General features: G+C 35.9%; 1 protein-coding gene across 10 annotated transcripts in view; it reads right to left on the minus strand.

The window, feature by feature from the left end:
- Positions 1–637: 637 nt before the first annotated feature.
- The window catches only part of LOC113801054 (uncharacterized), a 39790-nt gene continuing 17927 nt past the window's right edge, over positions 638–22500 (minus strand). For 4 of the 10 annotated variants that reach the window (XM_070138193.1, XM_070138196.1, XM_070138195.1 and 1 more), the window contains exons 7-10: positions 15120–15304; positions 11559–11612; positions 8172–8535; positions 3941–6005 (exon numbers count right to left, since the gene is read on the minus strand). In XM_070138193.1, coding sequence (XP_069994294.1) covers positions 5873–6005; positions 8172–8535; positions 11559–11612; positions 15120–15304 — 736 coding nt within the window. In that variant the 3' untranslated portion in view covers positions 3941–5872. Of the gene's footprint in view, positions 2771–3940; positions 6006–8171; positions 8536–11558; positions 11613–15119; positions 15305–22500 lie in introns of those variants that run through there. The other 6 variants (XM_070138200.1, XM_070138201.1, XM_070138197.1 and 3 more) reach the window with 4 other exon arrangements.

Genomic DNA, 22500 nt, shown 5'->3' on the forward strand with positions numbered 1-22500 from the left:
AGAAATAGAGTAGGAAAATTAAGAATAAATAAATGACAGAAGAAAGGAAAAGAAAATGTTGGTTTTATAACAATAATGAAAACACAGTAACAAAAAAGATGCAAAATTTTAGGGCAATGATTAATCAAAAAATAAAACAACCCTGTAATCAGCTCTATTACTTGCAGGAATAAAAAAAAAAGTATTTCCTTTTTGTCATTACCAAAATCTTTTGTCATGATTTTTATTTCTATTGCTTTAGGAGGCATGAAGAAAATATAGAGCACAGATTTTACAATAACCATAGAAATACAGTCTTTTATATCACTCCTTTTAATCATTTAAAGCATAGTAAAAAGGTGGGGTAACATGTTGCATTCCACCTCAATTTCTTAAAATGACTGATTATCAATGTGCTATAAATATTCTATTCTACTGAGGTAGAAAATGACAGAAATTTTGATATCTGGTATTTACTGATCATTATTGATTTATTCACAATTATTTTTCTCATATATACCACAGATCTTTCTTATACAAAAAACAACCCAAATAAAAGCATGCACAAACCTTATCCTTCATCAACACAGTATTCTAATTGGAAAAAATAATTATCATCACCTCACAAAATGAATTAAGAAATAAAAAGAAAACACAATTCAATCTTTCATCACATTTTTATTTCTAATACTATAAAAAATACTGCTATTTTGCTTTCTAGAATACTGGCAAGACTGCTTTGGTAAGCTTATCTGGAGGACTGAACCACCCTACCATGTGTTAGAGGGGAGCCTCGGGGGAAGTGGATCCCCATACAAAATTAGCTACAGCATAAGCCTTTATCACTGAGTCTATTGCATACAGATCCTTTAATATAGAATATGCAGTGCCATCTACACTTGTAGGTGAAAGAAAAAATCCAAGAATTGACTAATTGCTTGGACTTTTTACCCTCTTTTTATAATAATAAGTGGGAGCTAAAAAGAACCTTAAACAGTGGCTCCTTTTAGACTGTGAGTGAGCTTGCACACTAAAGTTATCTATAAAGCTGTAATATGTGAGAGTGGGTGTGTAACAAGCACATATTGTCACACACAAAAATTATGCTTAATTACTTATTCTTTTACAACTGCAGCCCTTATGATAATATGAAAAAGGTGCAAAACATGCTAATAAAAAAATCACACGAACACAAAACTCCAAAGATCTCTAACCTGCAATTATTTTGTCACATATAAATCCCAGTATAAAAAGTCACATACAAAATTTTTCAACCACTGCCTACCAAAGTCACTTTCGTCATTTAATGAGATTCAGGGGTGGAAGGCAGACTGCATTATCAAAAAACATGTGTGCTACATATATATCAAACCTTTATCTTTATTTTCATCCTCCCAACACAATACTTTTGGCTATTTCTAATTTATCTTTATTAATACAAAAAATAAACATTATTAACAATAAATCATAATGTTCCAAAGAGATTCTATAATAATCATTTCAGAAATGGGGAGTGTAATCTAACTGTACATTACAAAATGTTAACTTTGTGCTATGGGTGATCTACTGTATCAACTATATAACCTTCTGTGCTTTAGATTACATGGTGCTGGTGGAAGAAAAAACTGATAACACACATACAAAATTCATTACATGTCATTTGGGAAAAGGTACAATTTTCTTTACATAAACACTAATATCAAACAAATGTACACAATTGGCACAACAGGAAAATAAAACAAATTTTCATTACTCACTTCTTTCCCCAGTTCATATTCTAAGGTCAATTCCTAACCCATTGGTACCAGGTACATGCCCTGTCTACTGCAGCTTTCCAAACACGTATGTCTAAATGAGTAAGTAAATTTATTTTAAATTAAATTACAGAGGACACTGCATGTATAGATCACTCCTGGGGGTCAATAGGTTAATACAGCATTGATAAGCTTCAAAAGAGCAGTTCTTTACAGTAGCTTTAATCAGTGCTAATATACCATAAGTAATTAATTTATTCCTGTATAAGGATATAGATCTCCAATGTAAGCTGTCCCTAACGACATCAATCTTTATCTTTTCAACATAAAAACTTGTTTAAATATCATCTTACATTCAAACAGACATTTTACTTGAAATAAATGAGCTTACAGTATCCCATTCTGCATTCAAAGGGATACGTTACAACCTGTAAAATTAATAACAGTTCAAATATCATATGTAATATCATGCTTACATTTAATGCTGCTCGCAAACTGCACCTTGAAAGCACCACCCATTTATTTTTAGTTAATATTCTTCCTGTCAAATTTTGAGGAATAACACCATTTTTTTTCACACAATTGTCAAAATTGAAGGGGAGCACCATTACCTTTCACCTTATTACCATGAAAATTATGTCTGGGAGAAAAAACACTTGATATGTATTTTACTACTGAAATTAAACAATCTGCTTGAGCTTACATAAACTCAACATTTACCATAAATACATATAGTTGCCTGTCACCAGCACTCCCATGGGTTCTTAATGGACTGAGGACGGATGTCTATACATAATCTCTAGAATTTGTAATTACCCTAAATAAGGAAATCCTTCAAAAAGAAGAAGAAAAAAAATGGAGCACAGTATGAACTGCAAATCAAGTATGAACACATTTTATATACACTTGGCTTGGTTTTTTACATTTGCAAAATAATAACCATGATACATCAAAATTATACAATAGCATGACTTGGATCATACTATGAAAGAGGAATCTGTCCTTGCAATATGTGATGCCTCCTCACTCAATGCCCGCTGAAGGGAGATAAAACATAAGAGATAAATAAACAAGAAGATGAGAGCATGAATACACAAAGAATAAACCTCAAAATAATAAAAAATAATTGAAAAATAAAGGAAATAATAATAATAATAATAATAATAAATACTTAGCAACTTTTTCTTTCCTTTTTTTTGTTCTTTTTCTTAGGTACTTGTCGTAACACAATTTCAATATATTTCTATTACACAAAACAACTTACCTCAGCCTGAAAATAAGACAGCTCAAAAGACAGGAAATGACACGCTTTTTGCAAGGTTCATGGCTCTCAGGAAATTCATTTACATTTCCTGTCAAGCCTTCTCTCTACTTTCTGTCAAAATACTTGACTAACCATTTCGAGAACTATTTTATATGTAGTAGAGTTTTAACATCATAAACATTTCAAATAATAATAATAATAATATTTAAAAAATAACAACAATAATAATAGCAATAAAAAAATTATGAATATTATCATTATTATTATCAACATTATTGTAGTTATAATCATAATCATAACTATCTAAAATCATAATTATAGTTAATTATAATCAAAATTCAAAATCACAATAATAATGACGACGATAATAACATCAATCACAGCTGTAATAATAAACTGAAGTAAGAGCTAAATGTTCAAAAGAAATAAAATAAAATAGATGGTCAAGACCTTCAAACACAAGTAGATAAAACAATTTTCCTCCTGCGGCATTTCCTTCCCTCCCAGACAAGACTCGAATGCCTTAGCTATCAATTTAAGCCAGTCAGCAAGCTTTCCACAGAGCTGAAATGGATATCAATTATAGAAACGGCAAAATGTGATTAGCTGTTACACTCGACTCACTTTTTTTTGACACTCTCTCTCCTTTCTAATCACAACGCACTTTGAAAGAGAGATCCTAGAGCCTCATCACAACACAGCAGCATATCAAGAAATACACAAATAAATAAATAACATATAAATTAACAGACAGATATAGAAGAGAGGTCACTTATCCATGAACCAAATTGTAGAAAGTAGTGGATATCAATTTAGTTATTCTTTGGCAAAATCACCTGAACTTAACTTTTCTGTTTTGCAAATCTGTTTGCAAAATGAGACACTGACACAGAGCAAAGGCTACAAAAACATACACTAACACACACACTCTCCCTCTGACATGTTTTTTCTTTCTCTCTCTCTCCCTCTCTATTTACTTTTTTCTTTCTTTCTGATTTTCATTCTCACACTCTTACTTTTACCTTTCATGTTTTTTTCTTTCATTTTAATACTCTTCCTCTTACTCTAACTTACTATTTTCCTTCTTTCCCTCTCACTTACTCTTGCTCACTCTTCCTTTCTCCCTCTCATTTCCTTATTCATCAGTCTCTCTCTTATTTACTTACACTCTCCTACTTACTTAATTACTTCCTTTCTTACTTACAACACACTATCTCTCTTACTGACTCATTATCTCTCTCTCCTACTTACTCATACATTTTCTTCCTTACTTACTCATTATTCTCCCCTGTCCTCACCTATTCTTACTCACTCATAAGTCCACATATGCCTATTGCACCTTTGCAAACATACGCTTCTCTGTTACATATTACAAAATTTCTTTGCACAGAATGAAAATAGACAAAACATACAACTACACAATAAGTACAAAACCTATTGAATTCCCTGATGATAGTTGATTAAGTACATTTTGTTACATTAAGTAACACAAACTTCAATACTTCACACTGATGTATTCTTTTCAACTTACTTTAAAACTTACTTTTTGCTTTTCAAGACCTATATCTAGATGCCCTATGTTGCCTACATAAAACATATCTTCAATGTCTATTAGATGATGAAAGGTGAAATATTTTGCAGTTGGTAGTTCTGTAATTAGTTAGAAGTATTTGTTAAGATAGCAAATGAATAGATTAATAGATAGCAAATTAATAGTAGGTTAGTTATGATGGAAAGGAACTTCACAACTAAAGCTATTTCTAACAAACTTTTTAATACTAAAAATTAATTTGTATAACAACAACCCCCTTTCTAGAGTTAAGATAAATAAAATCAACTTTTAAGTATCTTTTCAAACCTAAACTGACAGTAAAAGAATCCTCTTCTGATAATCTATCTTTGCTAGTGATATTATCAAACATTATAATATCATTATCTTTCTCATTATCCCTGAAACTAGAAATTTCAATGTATTCATTCTTCAATGCATCTTTCCCACAGCTGAATTAGGAATCTTACGTACTTCCAATTTGCTACTAACAAAACTACACCATTAGATTTCACCACTACCTTTGTCACTTTCCTATGCTTTCTTCATGCATCTCCGTACTTTTTTCAAGCAAAATAATCTCACACTGCAAGAATCTTTGGTAAAAGAGGAGGTACTCCTAGGATAAAAAAAAAATCATGTAAGTACCAACAGCACCACAACCTCTGTGATCATTATCATCAGAAAAATAATAATGATAAAAAAGCCAAATGAAAAGGTTACTTCTCAGCCATGATAAAAAGACAGTAATTTCTTTAAGAACACTAAAATAATCACAAAAATAAACATATGATAATACAGTTCTAAAGCAGAGAAAAAATACAATCCAAGCAAATTAATTATTACATGTATCCACATGGTTCCTTTCCTGGTACCAGCATTCTGCAAATATGCTGCATCCTCATAATGTCCTGTGAAATAAAGGTATTTGCTCTAGCTTTAATTCTAAAAGCATTACAAAAGTTATATTATTCACCTTCTACTACTATAAGCAGAGTGATACCTGTAAGTATTATCTTTGGAGGCAAGTTTATTCCTCTCATTACTTCCGGGAAACCTTTGTTTTTACACAATAAACCTGCTGTTGCTCGTGATTTGCTTTTGTGCGACTAGAATCTCTACAATTTGCACTAGAGAAGACAGTTTTCACAAGTGGTTATACAGTGAATATGGTTAAGTACAGCAGAATGAAGTTATTAATATCATTCTGTACAACAATGCACACCTGTTGTTAATAAGGCAATGTAATGGAAGAAATATTCTATCACCGGGAGCAGTAATCGCAAGGGGGAAGCATTAACTGAGTTATCATCAGGTAGCCGTTTCCTACACCCAGACAAGGCGGTGCTCGGAGTCGTTCAGGTTTCTCGCTGTGTGGCCGCGGTTTGGGAGCGAAGAGAAGCGGCGGTCGTCAAGAGAAGAGGAGGAGGAGGATGATGGATCACCCACCACCGTTAGGCTGCCAAAGAGGGACATGCACACATGGTCAGGCTTCGAATACTAATCATACGTATTACCCATACAAGTTCCTTAAATGTCACCTTTGTGCACTTCCCACTGCAGTTATCATGTCTGCTTCTCTAACATCTTCAGTTGTGTGCAGCCCAGTTACTACAAAATGATGAATGAGATATCCCACCACATATTCTGAAGTTGAAGTAGTTCATAGTCCAAGAAATAAAAATGAAAAGGAACTAAGAGTGAGTAACTTTGGGTAGCAGAGGGAAAATGTGCAATAAGTAAACTAAATAAGAGCTGTGATAAAAACAATAATCATATTTCAAAGAAATAAAGAATCCATCTACCAAACAGAACTGAAAGGAGAATATTATGAACAAATGAGTCATATACATATTTACATTATTACACAGGTCTAGCATGAAAGACCAGTCATGTAAATAACATTCAATATTGACATGAAAATGCATTTTCGAGACAATTTCTATATATCCTGTATATAACATACCAAAATATTCCCTATTGTGCCAAGAATCAAGCAAACGGCCATATTTTCTGTTGTTATATTTGATGTCTATTTGTATGAGGGTTTGCAAAGTGTCCTAAAGAGTAAATATTGATAGACAATTACTAAGTGTAGACAAACAATGGGTAAAATGACGAAAAGATGGGAAGGGCTTAGGAAAACCAGGAAGCATGAATAAAACAGGTAAGCCTGTCTAATGTTATCAATGCAACAAGTTATTTTGTGTCACATTTAGCCACAACTAAAACTGGGCTACAAAAGGGATAAGTATTGTATAAAAATAATATCAATAATAACCTAAGGATTAATCCATTTGATACGGATGTTTCACTGCCATCATGTGGCCCAAAATATGGGCATTAGGTTTCTGTGAGCAGTCTGCCAGGTGTGTGGTTTGTTGGGCATGTGCAAATGAACACTCGTGTGCAATGACAAGACTCAATGCCTCAACTCTACAATGTTATTTTCTTTTTTCTGCATAAGCATTTTTAGCTTCTAAGCCATTTTCCAAAATCTATATTTGTCATTTGATTTGGTCTATCTGGATGGTAATAACAGAGTATTTTCCTTGCACAAACTACATATGATCTATCTAGGTAGCTCATAGCTTAGTGCAATAATAATAACAATACGTAAAATTTTGTTATTTATCTTCTTTTTTCCATACTATTCAATTTTTTGTAATACATCCTGCATGGTTGGTCATGGCAGGCAGCAATAGGATCCTAAACAAGGAAAGAGCAGTCTTCCTGGAGAAAACACTCTTCCAGCCATGGCTCACAGATGGAACATTCCCAACTCATTTATCAATGGAAATAATGTAAACGTCCCTTCCTAAATGCTAAATGAGTCTAATTACTGACCAAGAGCTTTGTGAACTCATGGCAAGTCTTTCCCATCACCCTGGCCTTCAGCCAGCAATTTATGTAACTACGGCCTACTGCCAGATTTTTCTATGACGCCCCTCAAGACAATTTTCTTTATGATATGATGGTCACATCATCCGGATCATAGGGGTTAAGGGGTTGAATGCCAAAGGAAAGCAGTGTTGATCAAGGTAGAAGTGTCAGTCAAGACAAGGAATTCTAATAAATAAATGAATAAAGAAATGGGAACTGTTTATGTAATGAGCTAAAACTTGTGGTAATCTCAGGTCAATTTTGTGTGCCTGGCCATATATTTAAGTCTACAGTGAATTTAATTACTATCAGAACTATACAATAATCTGACAACTTTATTATGACTTTTAAAAAACTATCTTCGTTTCACTAAAATAAACCCATTATATGGCTATAACAGTTTTTAAGTCTCCTATTACAGAAAGCAGAAGGAGAGAGGAAGATCAAGAAAAATAAATGATTTTCAAAGAACATTACATACATTCATAATCAACCGAGTCCATTATACCCAAGATGCTTCGTATTTCCATGGGCTAATCCCTTAACTCCCTCCATGATGCAAATCTCGTTCCCCAAACTGGTGCCAGAATACCAAAAATACTCTTATTATCTACATAGAAGACAAAGAGAAGAAATAAAAAACAATAATATACCAACAAGATGAAACTTACACCCACATAAATGAGCATGTATAAAAAAGGAAAGAAAGAAAAAAAAGAAAAAACAAAACATGCCTTCTTACCTAAGAGGTTGTGAACTGCCATTTACTTCCACTGGTTGTAACTGCAGTCTACCATCCCTTGTAGATGAGGGAGCCTTGTTATTGTTGTTGTTCAGAGCGGCATCCATACCCTTGCCATCGACAATGCTCTGACCAGCAGTGCTATTGTCATCGTCTGTGCTGCAAGAGCCCCCGGCAATGTTCTGATTGTCGTCCCTTGGTTTGTCACCGAAGTAGACCTCGGGAGGGATGTGCCAGATGGTAGTCCTGTTGTGGTCTTCCGAGGTGGTGAGGGAATTGTGGCTGTCGCTCTTTGTACTCCTGCTGGTGTTGCTCCCACTTGCCATACCAGACTTCTTTGGTTCCAAATTGAGCTTCAATATACCTAAAAAAAGAAAGGGAGTGTTACAAGAAACCCGTTAAAGCTCTATGCAGTGAAAGATGAGATGTTATGCCTAAATAGTAATATAAAAATTTTTTTAAGCAGTGCTGAGGTTAAAACTATTAACTCCTATTATCCAGATGATGTGACCATCACTTCATGAAAAAGTTTGACTTGAAGGGTGGTTGACACAAACATGCCCTTATAGAAAAATTTGACTGCAGGCCAGGCTGACGGCAGTGATTCGCCATAAGTGCACAAAGATCTTGGAGAGTGACTAGACTCTTTTGGTGTTTAGGAAAGTACTTTTGTATTATTTACATTCATGAACCATGACTGGAAATGCACTTGTTGCAGGGAGGGCACTATTTCCATGCTTAGGATCCTATTCCTAGTTGCTGTGACCGGCAGCACAGGTAGTATTACAGAAAAGTGAATATTATGAAAAATAAAAAATGCCAGAAATAACAATATGTTACATGTTATTTTCCTTGCATTGGTTATGGACTACCTTGAGAGATGACATGAAGTCTGTGCAAGAAAAATACTCTATTACCATCTGTATAGAGCAAATGAAAAGATAAATATACACATTGGGAAATGGCATAAAACCTAAAAATGCTTTTGCATAAAGAGAACATGCCGTTGCAAATGTATGGAGTCTTGTCACCACATGAGTGTTCTTGTGCACCCGGCCTACAAGTTGCATACCGTCAAAGCGGCAGCTCAAGTAAGCCTAGTGTCTGTATTTTGTGGTATATCATGGTAGTGAAGTATCGAGATCCAATGGATTGATAATAACATATTAGCTTTAATATGTTAAAATAATGAACTAAATATCAAATCTCTCATAACAAAATCAGTGGATCCAATCAGGAACATCAGAGCCTATTTGAAAGATTACAGTTTTCATTTTGCTTTCTTCTTTTTTAAATATATTCTTTTGTCTTCAAAATACCTTGGAAATACTGATATATGCATATCTTATGCAAAATATGTTTCAAACTTTGTATAAGAAATATTGGGAAAATGTGACACCAAATATAAAGCTGAGTAAATTAACAGCAAATATTCTTGATTTCCCCCATTAATTTTATAAATCAAATTACATTCTTTACATATGAGTTAAGAATAACATTTATTAGATTCATCATACACAGAAAGGACTGTTACAATAAATGTATAAATTCTAATCAAATTCATCCTACTATGCTGTTTACCAACTATACATTGGATCTTTCATCAGCTGAATCAATACAAATGAATGAAAATCATCTAAATTTTCTTTGAAATTACATCATTACAATTTCTCTTCATCTAAAAGAACAGCACACATTGTCATAAACATTATAGTAATACCAATCATAACCCACTGGATCTGGAAGCTTCACTACCTTCATGTGGCCAAAATGTGGGCATTAGGCATACTTTAGTGGCCACTCTGACAAGTGTGGGGCTTGTATGGTGAACACTCATGTACAGTGATAAGACTCTTATGCCTTCCCTTTGCTATGCTATTTTCTCTATTACTGCATAATCATTTTTAGCTTTTCTGCCATTTTCCAATGTCTATATTGCCATTTGATTTGCTTTATCCCAATGCTAATAGACTGTTTTCCTTGCACTGACTCTATAACATCTCTTTAGATATTCCATAACTCAGTCCAATAATAATGACAATAAGTAACACATTGTTATTTGTGTCATTTTTCAATTTCTTCCTAATGTTCAAATTTCTGTAGTACAACCTGCATGGCCGGTCACGGTGCTCAAGAATAGGATCCTGAGCATGGAAATAACATCCTCCCTTGAGCCAGCACTCTACCAGTCACAGCTCATGGATGGTACATTTAACATTAGTTTATGGATGGAAATAATGCAAAAGCCCCTCAAGCCAAATTTTTTCATGATGTGATGGTCACATCAACCAGAATCGAGGTCAATTCATATTCCAGGAAAAATTGTGATTATAAGACCATGTTAAGTATCTCTCCATGTAACACCACAACAGGTTTAACACATACAAGCAACACAAAACTTTGCACTCAACATTTTAAACTCATTGCCTCTGGGTGGCCCATATGCCATGCCAGGGATGTGTATGTCAGGCCATCATTATCTCATTATCTGTGATTTTAGTTTATCAATTTTGCTTTAACATAGATGACCCCAAAATAGCTTAGTCACCACAGAGTCAATTATCAGTTCTAAGTAAACTCTCATGTTTACTCTTTACCCTGATTTTTTGAAAAGAAAAGAAAAGAAATAAATCATATTTCTTAATGTTACGAGAGTTGATAATATCATAATAGTTCCAATGTCAATAATAATAACAGTGTTAATGGTACTGTTATTAATGGCCTTAGAAAAAAAAAAGTTTCCCAAAAATTCATGGATATGGGATATCAGGTAAGGTCAGGTGAGCCTAGTAATTGACTCCTTGGGGACTAAGAACTTGTAGAGCCTGCTATGAGTTAACAAAATTCATAAAACTAAACTGCAGTGGACAATACAATACCTGGCACCAATGGGTTAATAGCCCCTATACCATTTGGACTTTGCATAACAGCTGCCAGTTGCTTTTGCAGGAATTCAAGCAAAAATATAACACTAGGGTATCGTATCATACATATTTGTGTTTAAGTACAAACCAGGACTTTTTTAGCACATATATGACATGAGAAAACAAGCATGCCAGTTGTTTGCATGTGATGCACGGCAATTTAAATATAGCAGACGAGACCACCTGAGCTTAGCTCTTCTCCCGTATTGAAACAACTAGGTAAGAACTATATTCATGGGCACACCAGAGTTTAGGCCTTACAATGTTTAAACCATCCCAGAGGCATTGGGCTAATTAACCAAACATTTTAGTACACACTTAAACCTTTCCCACACCTAACAAAACAAAACACATTTCACAAGCACATGATAAGTATATCCAAGGCAGCCAGAAAATAAGGGGACCTGGAACAAAAGGGCAACAGAATGCTTTGAAATGGTGGTAGTTCTTTCAATCCTCTCACCTCTACAACACCCATCTTCCTTTGTATTGGTAGGCACACCTGTAGCATACCTGTCTGGAATGTGGAGATGCATGGCTGTTGGTATGTGACCACTATAATACCTGGAGATCTTTTAGTTTATTAGTATTTACTGAACATTAATGAGGGTCATGTTTGAAAAGCTTTTTTCTTCCTTTTTTATTCTTTATGCATCTTTTGGGTAAACAGTAGTAAAACTTTTTACAATAATTAGCAAAAATTCTGGAAATTCAAAATAACAATAAAAAGAACAACAAAATAAAATGTTCACTGTACAAATAATAACACTACAAGGGCGACTGCAAATTTCTGGATATGACATATATGCATATGCAAAAATACTGTTAAGGCCTATCACACTAGCACTCTTTCCTCCAATTTTTGCATTTCCACATGAATTTTCCGTATGCAAGTGGACTGGCCCTAATCACACTGCCAAGGCAGCAAATATAGTGCCAATGTAAATAAACATGGCCTAATCTGAGTGAGGTGCCAGGACCACACAAACATTCTCATACATATAATGTTATTTTAAAATAAATATAGTGAAGTATATTGTATGGAGAAATACTAAATAATATCAGTTTCTGTTTACATTAACCCACTTGTTGCAGTTAAAGTAGCATTATTTATTTTGGACTCAAGGTGCATGGGACCATGCTGGAGAGTGCACTGTGGCATTGGTGCTTTCTCTCTTTCGCACATGTGTGTTTGTTTATGTATATGAGAAAATATATGTTTGCAAAAGTCTATATAAACCCTTGTAAATATATGCAAGCATGCAAACATATATAAATGTTCTCAGAGAGAGTGGTGGGCCTGGTTTTAGCATGTCCTGAAGGCATTCAACTCCTTTGGCATGAAACACCCCATCGCTCGCACAAGCCTGGGTGGCTGGCCTAGGCCCTGGAAGGCTGCTTGTGGGACACTGGCTTGGCAGCTGATATCCCCAGGCCTGCTTAACTCCCAGGCTGCACACCTGCCCATTGCTCCGGCTGTCAATTGCACTTTGCATCATATGATGCCATCCGCGTACAATGGGTTAACTTATTCTAATAATTTATTGATCAAAAAACATTCTAACGGAATAGATCCTCTGTAGCACAAGATCAAGATGGAAATTAGTCAGGTGGAAACTGTCACAACCGTCTGGGAGGTATTAGCATGATATACTTGCAGAAAGCCTCAAATTCAGATGGAAATGTAAAAATTGATGAAAAATGTGCTAGTCTGATAGGGCCTTAATTAGATTCTTTCTGTATCCAAGCAACTAAAGGTAGACAATTATCTGTCACTCAATGCATTTGAACATAATCAGACCCTGCAGATGGCAAGGTGAAGCACTTGCTCCAATATCCACAGAGGCCAACAGGTAAGAATTACGAGCAAAGATTTCTGTGCCACCCTTTGTAGCCTAGATCAGCGAAATGCCTCTAAACTTTTTTTTTTTTTTATAAGGTCAAAGAACTTTGATGAAGAGGGTTTCAGCATCTTAAAACAACATTGGCAGAGTAAAGAAAGTCATGAAAGACTATTATAAGGAAGTCTATGCTGAAATCTGCCAAAAATGGTTATGGATAATGCAGCAGTGGAAAAATGACAAAGTTTCATTTATAATAGTTTTCAGAATCTGAAACTGTATCTGAATCTGTGACTGTTCTGCCAAGTGCGCTGCGTGTAGGCCGGGCGCACAAGAACACTTTTGTGCAGTGACAAGAATCTCTCTGCAAAATGATTTTCCATAAATGTGTTTAACTTTTTTGCCCTTTTCCAATGTCCATACTTGTCTTTTGATTTGCTTTGTCCAGATGTTAATAGACTTTTCCTTGCACAGCCTCCTCCTCATCACTCTAAGTAGTAAATAACTCAGTGCAGGAAGAGGAGGAAGAAGAGGAAGAAGAAGAAGAAGAAGAAAAAATCAAATTTAGTTAAAGCCCTGCTATTTTCCCTCTCCTACACTATACTATCAAATACCAGAATCATTTCCTCACATACTGTCATCTAGATACTTATGAATACATCCAAAAACGCATTTCCTTTGTTAAGATCTATCCCCACTTTCATTCACAAGCAACTTTTTCAACATTCTGCTCTACTGACACTGTGTATTTGATAAATGACAATAAAATGTACATTTTCTGGGACATGGAAGTGAGCTCTTGATATGCCTGCAACCAAAATTTGCTTTGGTGAAACTTTAAAAATAAGGCCTTCTTTGTAGCTGGGAGTACAGAAAAGCCAGATGGTCTGCAGTTCTTGGAGGTTTAAGTAAACACATATCACACAATTCAGCTAGTTTTTTGCCTAATCAAAATGTAATTTCAGGTGAATGTACATGACATAAATGGCCAAACTTACTTCCGTTTTCCCACAGAAAAAAGCAACACTTCCAACACACAGCAGAACACAATCTCATGAAAAGGGTTGATTTCAGTGTGTATAAACAAATATAGAAACCCCCCAAAAATATGGCCTAGAAATGACATTCCACCTTGGGAACATAGCGCAATCCGTCTCACCCTACATACTAAACTGGAAGGAGGAGAAGACTCGATGCTACTTCCAGTCCCAGCCTCTGGCTTAATGCCACCAATGAAATATTCATATAGACCTGCTCAGAATGTTATGCTACATAACATAAAACTTGCAATGACGACAAGGAATTTCTCGCATCTGGTTGGTTCATCTGTTTTCCAAACATCTGACAGACAAAACTATTCTGTCTACTGCTTGATGTGATTTGCTCTGGAGAACATCTGACTGACAGCCTACATATCAACTGAAAATCTAAAATGAAGGACAGATGCTCGTTTAATTCTATACTGACAGTGGTTGAATTTTCTGTGTGGCACTCATTCCAGTGACTACTGGCCACCGTCTAGTCTTTCCGGCAGGGCGTTCACTGTGTTCGGCTGGTGCTTTCCGCTTGCTAACTTGGGCACATAGATGTGTCTATCATGAAGGGTTGGTTTTCCATGACAGCTATAGCCGAACCCGTCAGAAAAATGTTAAACCTTTGTTTTTGTTTTTTTTGCTACTTGATAATTATTGAAGTCATATATGAACACAAAAACAATTGACACAGATTAAATGACTGCCTCTATATCAAAGGAATTGAAGCATTTTTATTATGTTTATATTATAGCAGTCTTTTATCTTATCTACACATATATGTTGCAATAAAATCCATTAAAAAACAATGATCAATATGTGGTTAGGTTATCATTTCTTTGTTAATTACCTAAAAAGCAATTAACAATGCAATCTGTTAATCAACTGTCAAACTGCTTGTACTGTTGCTAATAGTCCTCCTATAATTTTATAATACATATATATATATATATATTTTTTTTCTTCTTCTTAAAAAAAAAAAAAAAAAAAAAAAAAAATCATTAATCTCTACTATGCAAAATATCAAAAAGTACTGATGTACATATAATAACAAATAACAAGCAATAAGCAAAATGTCACTACAATTCCTATGAGAGACATTTCCTCTAGAGCAATCCCTACCAACAAAGACATTACATAACCAGTACTCACTTTCACTCCTCATCAAGGACTTCAGTGAGGTGATAAGTTCCTTCGCACGGGTTGCCAGGAACTCAGAAGTGTGTGACTTCCCTGGCGATCCCCCTTTGTCCTGACTCCCAGATGCTGCGGCCTCACTGTGGCTGGAGCGCTGGACTTCAGTGGCAACGCAATATGTGCTGGCTGCACGACTCACTCTGGAAATGGTTTTGATGAATGTTGGGATACCAAGATGAGAGTTATTGGTGTGTGTGTGTGTTTCCTATTCAATCTGATTTCATGCCTGAGGACTCTCCTATTTCAGGATGTGGTGCCCTCAATGAGGAAGAAGAGGAGGAGGAGAAGGAGTATGACTAGCATATAAACATAATTGTGTGCAAGCCAATGGAGTACAAAATGGCACCCACATGGCTTAAACCTAACGGTTAGACAGGGTGTCTGCCCCTGAGGAAAAGCATAGTGAGCTCGTCACCACTTTGTCAAAACCTCCCACCTTGGACTTTGGGTTGGGACTGGGCACTACACTGCTCAATAATGTTCCCCATTCTTATTTTCTTTATCTGTTATACTCTTTCAACAAATAAAGAGTCGAGCCCTATCAAAAAAAAAAAAAAAAAGGGGGGGGGGAATGCTCTTACCCCCACTTTCTGCCTGAGGCCTCATTACTGCAAGAAACACTGTAGGAGACAGTCTTGCTACTCTGGTACACAATCTTGAAATATCATTCACTAACTAAATAACTGATCTCTTGTTTTTAGAGAGTTATATTGATTACACTAGAATGATTTCAATGTTTTAGTGATTTTCTCTCCCTGAAAATTAGTTTATTTTGATTTTTCAGTTATTTAAAAAATTCTCTTCTCTTACAAGTTTCGCTGACTGTTGGAAATTCACTTGTGGTTACTCTTTTAGTCTGTTTAATTTTCTAACCGATTTAGTTTATCTCTATCAAGAATGTCATATCATTTCAATTCTACTCTTATAGTGACCTTATGGCTTTTGACATGACCTTGTAGTAGACAAGCTTGCCTTTCCTGTAGTTAGGTGTTTAATTTTTGTACCACCATAGATAGCTTTGTTACATTGCTTTAAGGTGACACGTTCTATTGGCACTTTGGTGGAGTTTGTAACACGATTTTACACTGATTACAGGATTCATTGTTAGTATCTTTCCCTCATCATAGCGTACAGAGATCCAAGATATAACCCAAGGTTGTGTGATCCACCTAATAGAGCTTCATTGCAATAGTATATGAAGTTATAGTTAATGGTTGGAATAAATAGATGTGCTAGACATCAAAGGTCATATAGCATTATGGGAAAAGTATTGTGGCAAAAAGGGTAAAGAAGAGTTAAAGATTAGGATAAAATGTAATTAGAGCATTAAGCATATGGAATAGAGCAGAGATTAGTAAAAAAAAGAAGGATTAAGGGGATACGGCAACTGAGTAAATTGTAGCGAATCTGTGACTGGGGAAGGAATAGGGACAGAGATGGCTGTTGGAGAAGTACAAGGAGAAGAATCCAGGGGAGTGTTAGATGTCAAAGATTAGAGAGTGTTATAGGATATTATGGTAGTGAAAAGGGAAAAGAGGTGTTTTTAATGTTGCAAAGCAGAGATTAATAAAAAAAGGAAGTGTTAAGGGGATAGGGGGATTGACTGAATTATTCAAAGAAAACAGAGGTGGCTATTGAAGAAGGAGAAGAATCCAAGGATGAGCAAAGGGGACTGGAGCAGGTGATGAAGTATCAAGAAGAGTGTCAGGAGGGGAGGGGTCTGGAGAAGGACCCTGTTGCGACAGAAGGGATTTCCGTGAGCATTCAGAATGGGAGAGTTGGGAGAATTGGGAGAGTGTAGGAGGAAGGGGGTGGGGGGAACTTGAGGTGGATGGATATCAACAAATAATTTAAATGTAGTACGAATTGGAGGATGGATGAGGGAGTAGAGTGTTACCTTGGGTTATCTTTCGGAAGTTTTGGATGTCTTCCAAACACAAGCCTCTTGGAGTGTGAATTAACTCATTGGGCGCTTAGAAGGAGACTTTGGCATTATTCCCATCAATAAACTAATGTGGCAGGTAAGGTGCTTAAGCAGTGCAAGAAAAGTAAGCAATTACCATCTGGATAAAGCAAATCAAAAGACAAATATGGACATTGGAAAATAGCAAAAAAGCTGAAAAGCTCTATGTAAAATAACCCTGCAATGCGGAGACACAATCTTGGCATTGCTCATGGGTGTTCCCATGCACGCCCTATGCACCGCACGCCTGGAATATTGGCTGCCAAAATATCGCACTGCCCGTATTTTCGGCACCGTATTTTCCATGATGCAACCGGTTCCAACAGGTTAAGAGATGGGTGAGTTTCGGCAGGAATGGGTTTGCTAGTAAGGCCTGTTGTGGTAGATGGTGCACGAGCTAGGGCTTCAGATGTAACTCTGACACGGTATGAACAATTGGAATGGCTGTGAAAGGAAACTTTGCCTACTTGTTTTAGGAGACATTGTTGAAAGAGAAGGGAATTAGCATCTTTTGAGTGAGACCCTTTGGTGTGAGACCCTATTTATGTCTTATCATAAATGTAGGACTAGGTGTTTACGCTAGAATCATTCTTCACTTATCAATCCCACCCTTCTCACTTTCATGGCAGTCACTTGCATGTTCTGGGTAAAATTTTAGGCAATTGTATTATTTCATGATCGATAGACAGATAGATTGATACCCGTTTGAGGTCACTCACAAGGGCTTATCACAGATTCACAGAGGAGAGTGGGTTATTTATGGTTTGTTACCCATCTCTTTATTCAGTTTTCCTCATTTTGTTTAGTAATATAGTGAACATAGTGAACTTCGTCCATGAAGTCTTAAGGAGTCTAACATGCGTATGCTATTCGTATTTACCTAAGCGTATCAGAAATCAAAATTAGATAAAATTGTGGATTGTGTGGTACATTTTTTTTTTTAAGCTACGAAGACTTGTGCTGCAAAAAAGCTGGCAGGCAAATTTTTCCTGTTACTGCTGACTATTATAGAAAACATATGTATTACTGTTTACCTCCTTCAGATCTAAGTCATACGTATAAGCTGTGACTTAAAGTAGAAAAAGAAAGCCATTAACTCCAAAGGGTTTGTTTACAATTCATCCATTCACTCCCAAATTTCGTGCTATGGAGGGGCTACAAACTTATAGTATGTACGTTACTCATGTCCTTGATTTCAAAGAATATTAGGTAAGGGAAATCTGCATGGCTGAACTTTCAGAAATCACTGGTCTTGCTCTAAAGGTACAAGCACATCATAGGATGCAAGCAATTTTTTTGGACAATGTATCAGATTAAAATGCATCTTCTGTAGCAAAAAATACAGTAATAAATGATTCTCCAGGATTTATGTAAATTCTGGCATTATCCCTTTGAGTACCTACCCTGGAGGCAGAGGAGATTGAGGGGGTTATATAGATAAATATCACAAAAAAAAAAAAAAAAAAAAAAAAAAAAAAGCCACCGATTTTATTTGGATATCTGATGTATTTCAATTCACTTAGGACGGGTATCACACATACCAGACACAAAGAAAAGTAAACATTACTGGGCATCCTGCCGGTGTGATGCTAGATTGGAGCTTGCGCTCTGATTTTGTCACCCGTGGTGGGTGGTGCACAGGCAGGTTCCCGGACTCGCCCGTGCGCCGATCTTGAAGCCGCCCAGAAAATATTATTTTCGGCTTGAAAATGGACTGTCGCTAGTGGTTTAACATTCGCATTTTTTCAGACCAAATTTAAGTCTCCGACTTATAGAAACAAACAAACAAATGACTCCCATGAAAAGGGGCAAATTCAGACCCAAGACAATAAGACTGTTAAATGAAATTGGTTGTTTCTTGTTTTAGATCTCTTCTATTAATGTTTTCTTGAGTGTACATTTGTTTACATGGTTATATGCATGTAAATTAATGTAAAGGTACATGGAATTGTACGTGTGTATATATATATATATATGCACATGTACCCATTAGATCCGTAATGTTTTATCTTATGTATCCATTTTCTTTTTATGTGATGCCACCTTGAAACAAGTGATAAATGTTTAGTCACGAGTGGAGTATCTGTAATGGAGAGACAAGTTGTTTTTTGTGTGTCAGAAATAAGCATTCAGAAAGCATTGATATATCAAAATTATTTTGAAATACAAATCGCTTATTTACGTTTGTCGTGGACGCTTCGTCTTGTGATGTAACATTAGGTATCAGATATTTGTATGTCTATCTTACGAGTCTACACAAATAGATTATATTTCATATCGTCATCACATTTACTATTTTCATAAAATGGATTTATAATGACATAATGATGTTTAATCGATTGTTTAGTTTCAAATGGAAGCACAAATGTAAAATTATTGCAATCAGAAAAGTCTAACACAGCCATTGACACAGGGAGCACTCAGCCTGTGTGAATGTCTATTTGTTGCGAGTTTATTTTTAGAGATACAGACTTGTAACTGCTCATGCATTATCATCAAACCCTAAATATACTTGTATAATAAATATGTCAAGACCGAATAATATCTATTTCACTTTATGGGAAAGAAATTTTAAGTCAAGTAATTTTTTTTTTTCTTTTATAATAAGACACTTTTATCCTCCTATGATCCATTTCAATAGGTTAGGTCATAATACAAGTGAGAGTGCGAAAGGGTGAAAATCGCCGACACAGCGGCAGGGAGACTTGGGTGTTTTCACCTCACACACTGCCTAAACTTTTCATTGTGGGAGTTTAGATTCGCATGGGCATTTTTACAATCGTATATGAATATGAAACTGACCATAACTCATTTTCGACCAATCTAACCCAAAATTCCCCCCCCATCACCAGGGACGGTTCCCCTAAACCTTAGCCTCCAAATGAAATGGGGTTCATGGCATAGTTGACTTGGTCATAGCTCTGTTCACATCATGAACAAACTTGACCGTGGCTCCAGGTGACAGCTCAATCATGTCATGTTAGTGTCATGCATGCATTACATTTTATGCTGTTCGTTGTAAGGTAACTTCATACCCACATCCCACATGCTCTGGGGCATTGTCTGTGGGAGATCAGGTCTTGTATTGCTCTGATTAGCTATTGTTTTGTACAAAGGGCGATAATTAGCAAATAAAAGATTTGCCTGCCAAGCCTGGAATATATCACACACCAAAACATTGCACTCTCTTGCTGTTGCTGTGAACCTGTAAGTAACCTTCACTCTAGTTTACATGATCAGTCTCCTTGTGTCATCTAATTACATTGTCAAATGGAGCTCTGCCCGCATGACTGCTTTGAAGCATGACACACAAAAGGGAAGAATGGAAGTCGTCAGAGTAGCAGCCTTGTATATAACTATATACTATCTCTTATTTCATAATAAGATTTGCAAAAATGAATTTATTTTTTTTCCATTCTTGAATAAACCACATTCCATTTTGTACAGTGTAACACACCTAATTTATTGAAAAGGACTCTAATGTACATATTCAGGTTACTACAGATTTGAACTAGCAACTAAAATGAATATCATGCATCTCTGAATAAGAAAAAAACATTGAAATTATGGTTTGGATACTAGTGATACAAAGAGAAATCACATTATTTGATCGTGTGGCATAGCAAGTGTGACAAATTGACTGTGTTTGAAATAGGCCCCAGAGGCAAGCCCAGTTGGCCATGTATCCCCAAAGTGGAAACCATTTTCCCAGGGGCACTGGGCTAAACAGAACCAACAAGAAACATTCTTAGCAATATAACAAGCTACAAATGGGAAAAAAAGCTGAATTTATTTAAAACATGAAAGACTGAAGTTATTTTTTATTAGAAAAAAGGTAAGACTGTGTTTACCCAATGGCCAACAGCTGGTTTGATGGCTTATACCTTGCTTAAGTTTTACTGTCTTGAATTGTTTATCATCACTGAATAAACGTCTGTGAAGTTAGACTCAAGAAACTGCACTTGCTCATTTCCAGTTTAACACATCTTTAGGCTATATTGTTATAAAGCTTCAGCCTGATCATGTGAGCTGTCAGTGTGAACATGGATTTAAACCAAAGCCTCCAGGAGACTTTGGTGTATGCATGGCCTCTGCTCCATGGAGGATGTGCAGCTGACTGGACTTGCCTCTGTATCACCTACATCCCAAACATTATCTTGATGTGTTTGCATATTCAGATGCATGATATGAATTTTTGTTGCTAGGTCAAACTTATAGTAGCCTGATTATGTAAATTAGAGTCCAACTTAATAAATTATGTGTGTTACACTGTGTAAAAGATGGAATGTGATTTTCTCTCATTTTCACAAACCTTGTTCATACAAGACTAGATTGTTTGCAGTTATATACAATACTGCTATTCCCACATCTTCAGTACTTTCCTTTTGTATGCTACACTTGAATAGAGTCACTTTAACAGAGTGCTATATGAAAATATGAGTAGTTGACCTGAGAGACTGATCTTGTAAAATGAGAGAAATTTATGTACAGGTTTACAGTAGAAGCAAGAGAGCACAATTTTTTTGGTGCATGATATTTTCTAGGGATATAGGCAAATCACATATGTGCTAAATATTGCCCCTATTAAACAAAACAACAGCCAATCAAAGCATTTCACATTCCACTCTCCCTCAGGCAATGCTCCAGGGTAAGTGACATGTAGTCATGAGGGTACTTTATAAAGAACAGCATAAAATGTAATGGGCATGCATCAAAGCAACAAGACATGAGAGAACTGTCAACTGTAGCCCTGGCCAAGTTAGCCAAGAGGGAATAGCACTTCATCCACGACCAAGTAAGCCATGCCATGAAATACAGATCACTCAGAGGCGTTGGATTAACCCAATGCCAGTGGGAAAATGTAGTGTTCACTGTACTTTTGTTTGCGAAATATCTCTATGCACAGATGGCTCCACAAGTGCTCAGCTATGAAAGAGCTTACTAGTAGGTCTTGTGATTTCACCTGACTTCACCTTCCCTGAGTTTTCTGGGAAATTGTTTTTTCATTATTGCTATTAACATTGATCCTGTTATAATTATTACAGACAACATATCTATTATAATTTCATTATCCTTACTAATAGCAATAAATGATATGAGAAAATATTTCCTAAAAATAAAAAAATTTGGTAAACAGGTGAGATAGGTAATACCGGTAACTGACTCATTAGTGATTAAGTACCTGTGAAGCTATCTATATATACAGACAAATAACCCAAAGTGTGTGAGGATCCATGCAAGCGGCTGTGGAAGGAGTGTGCAAGCTGCATCATGCCACAATAGCCCCCAGTCCAAGTCCTGCTTAAAAAACAGTGTTTATTTAGTATTGTAGGCATCATGCCACAAAAGCACTCCCCCCCCCACCCCATTCTA

The sequence above is a fragment of the Penaeus vannamei genome, chromosome 24 (assembly GCF_042767895.1).
Source record: "Penaeus vannamei isolate JL-2024 chromosome 24, ASM4276789v1, whole genome shotgun sequence".
Lineage (NCBI taxonomy): Eukaryota > Metazoa > Arthropoda > Malacostraca > Decapoda > Penaeidae > Penaeus > Penaeus vannamei.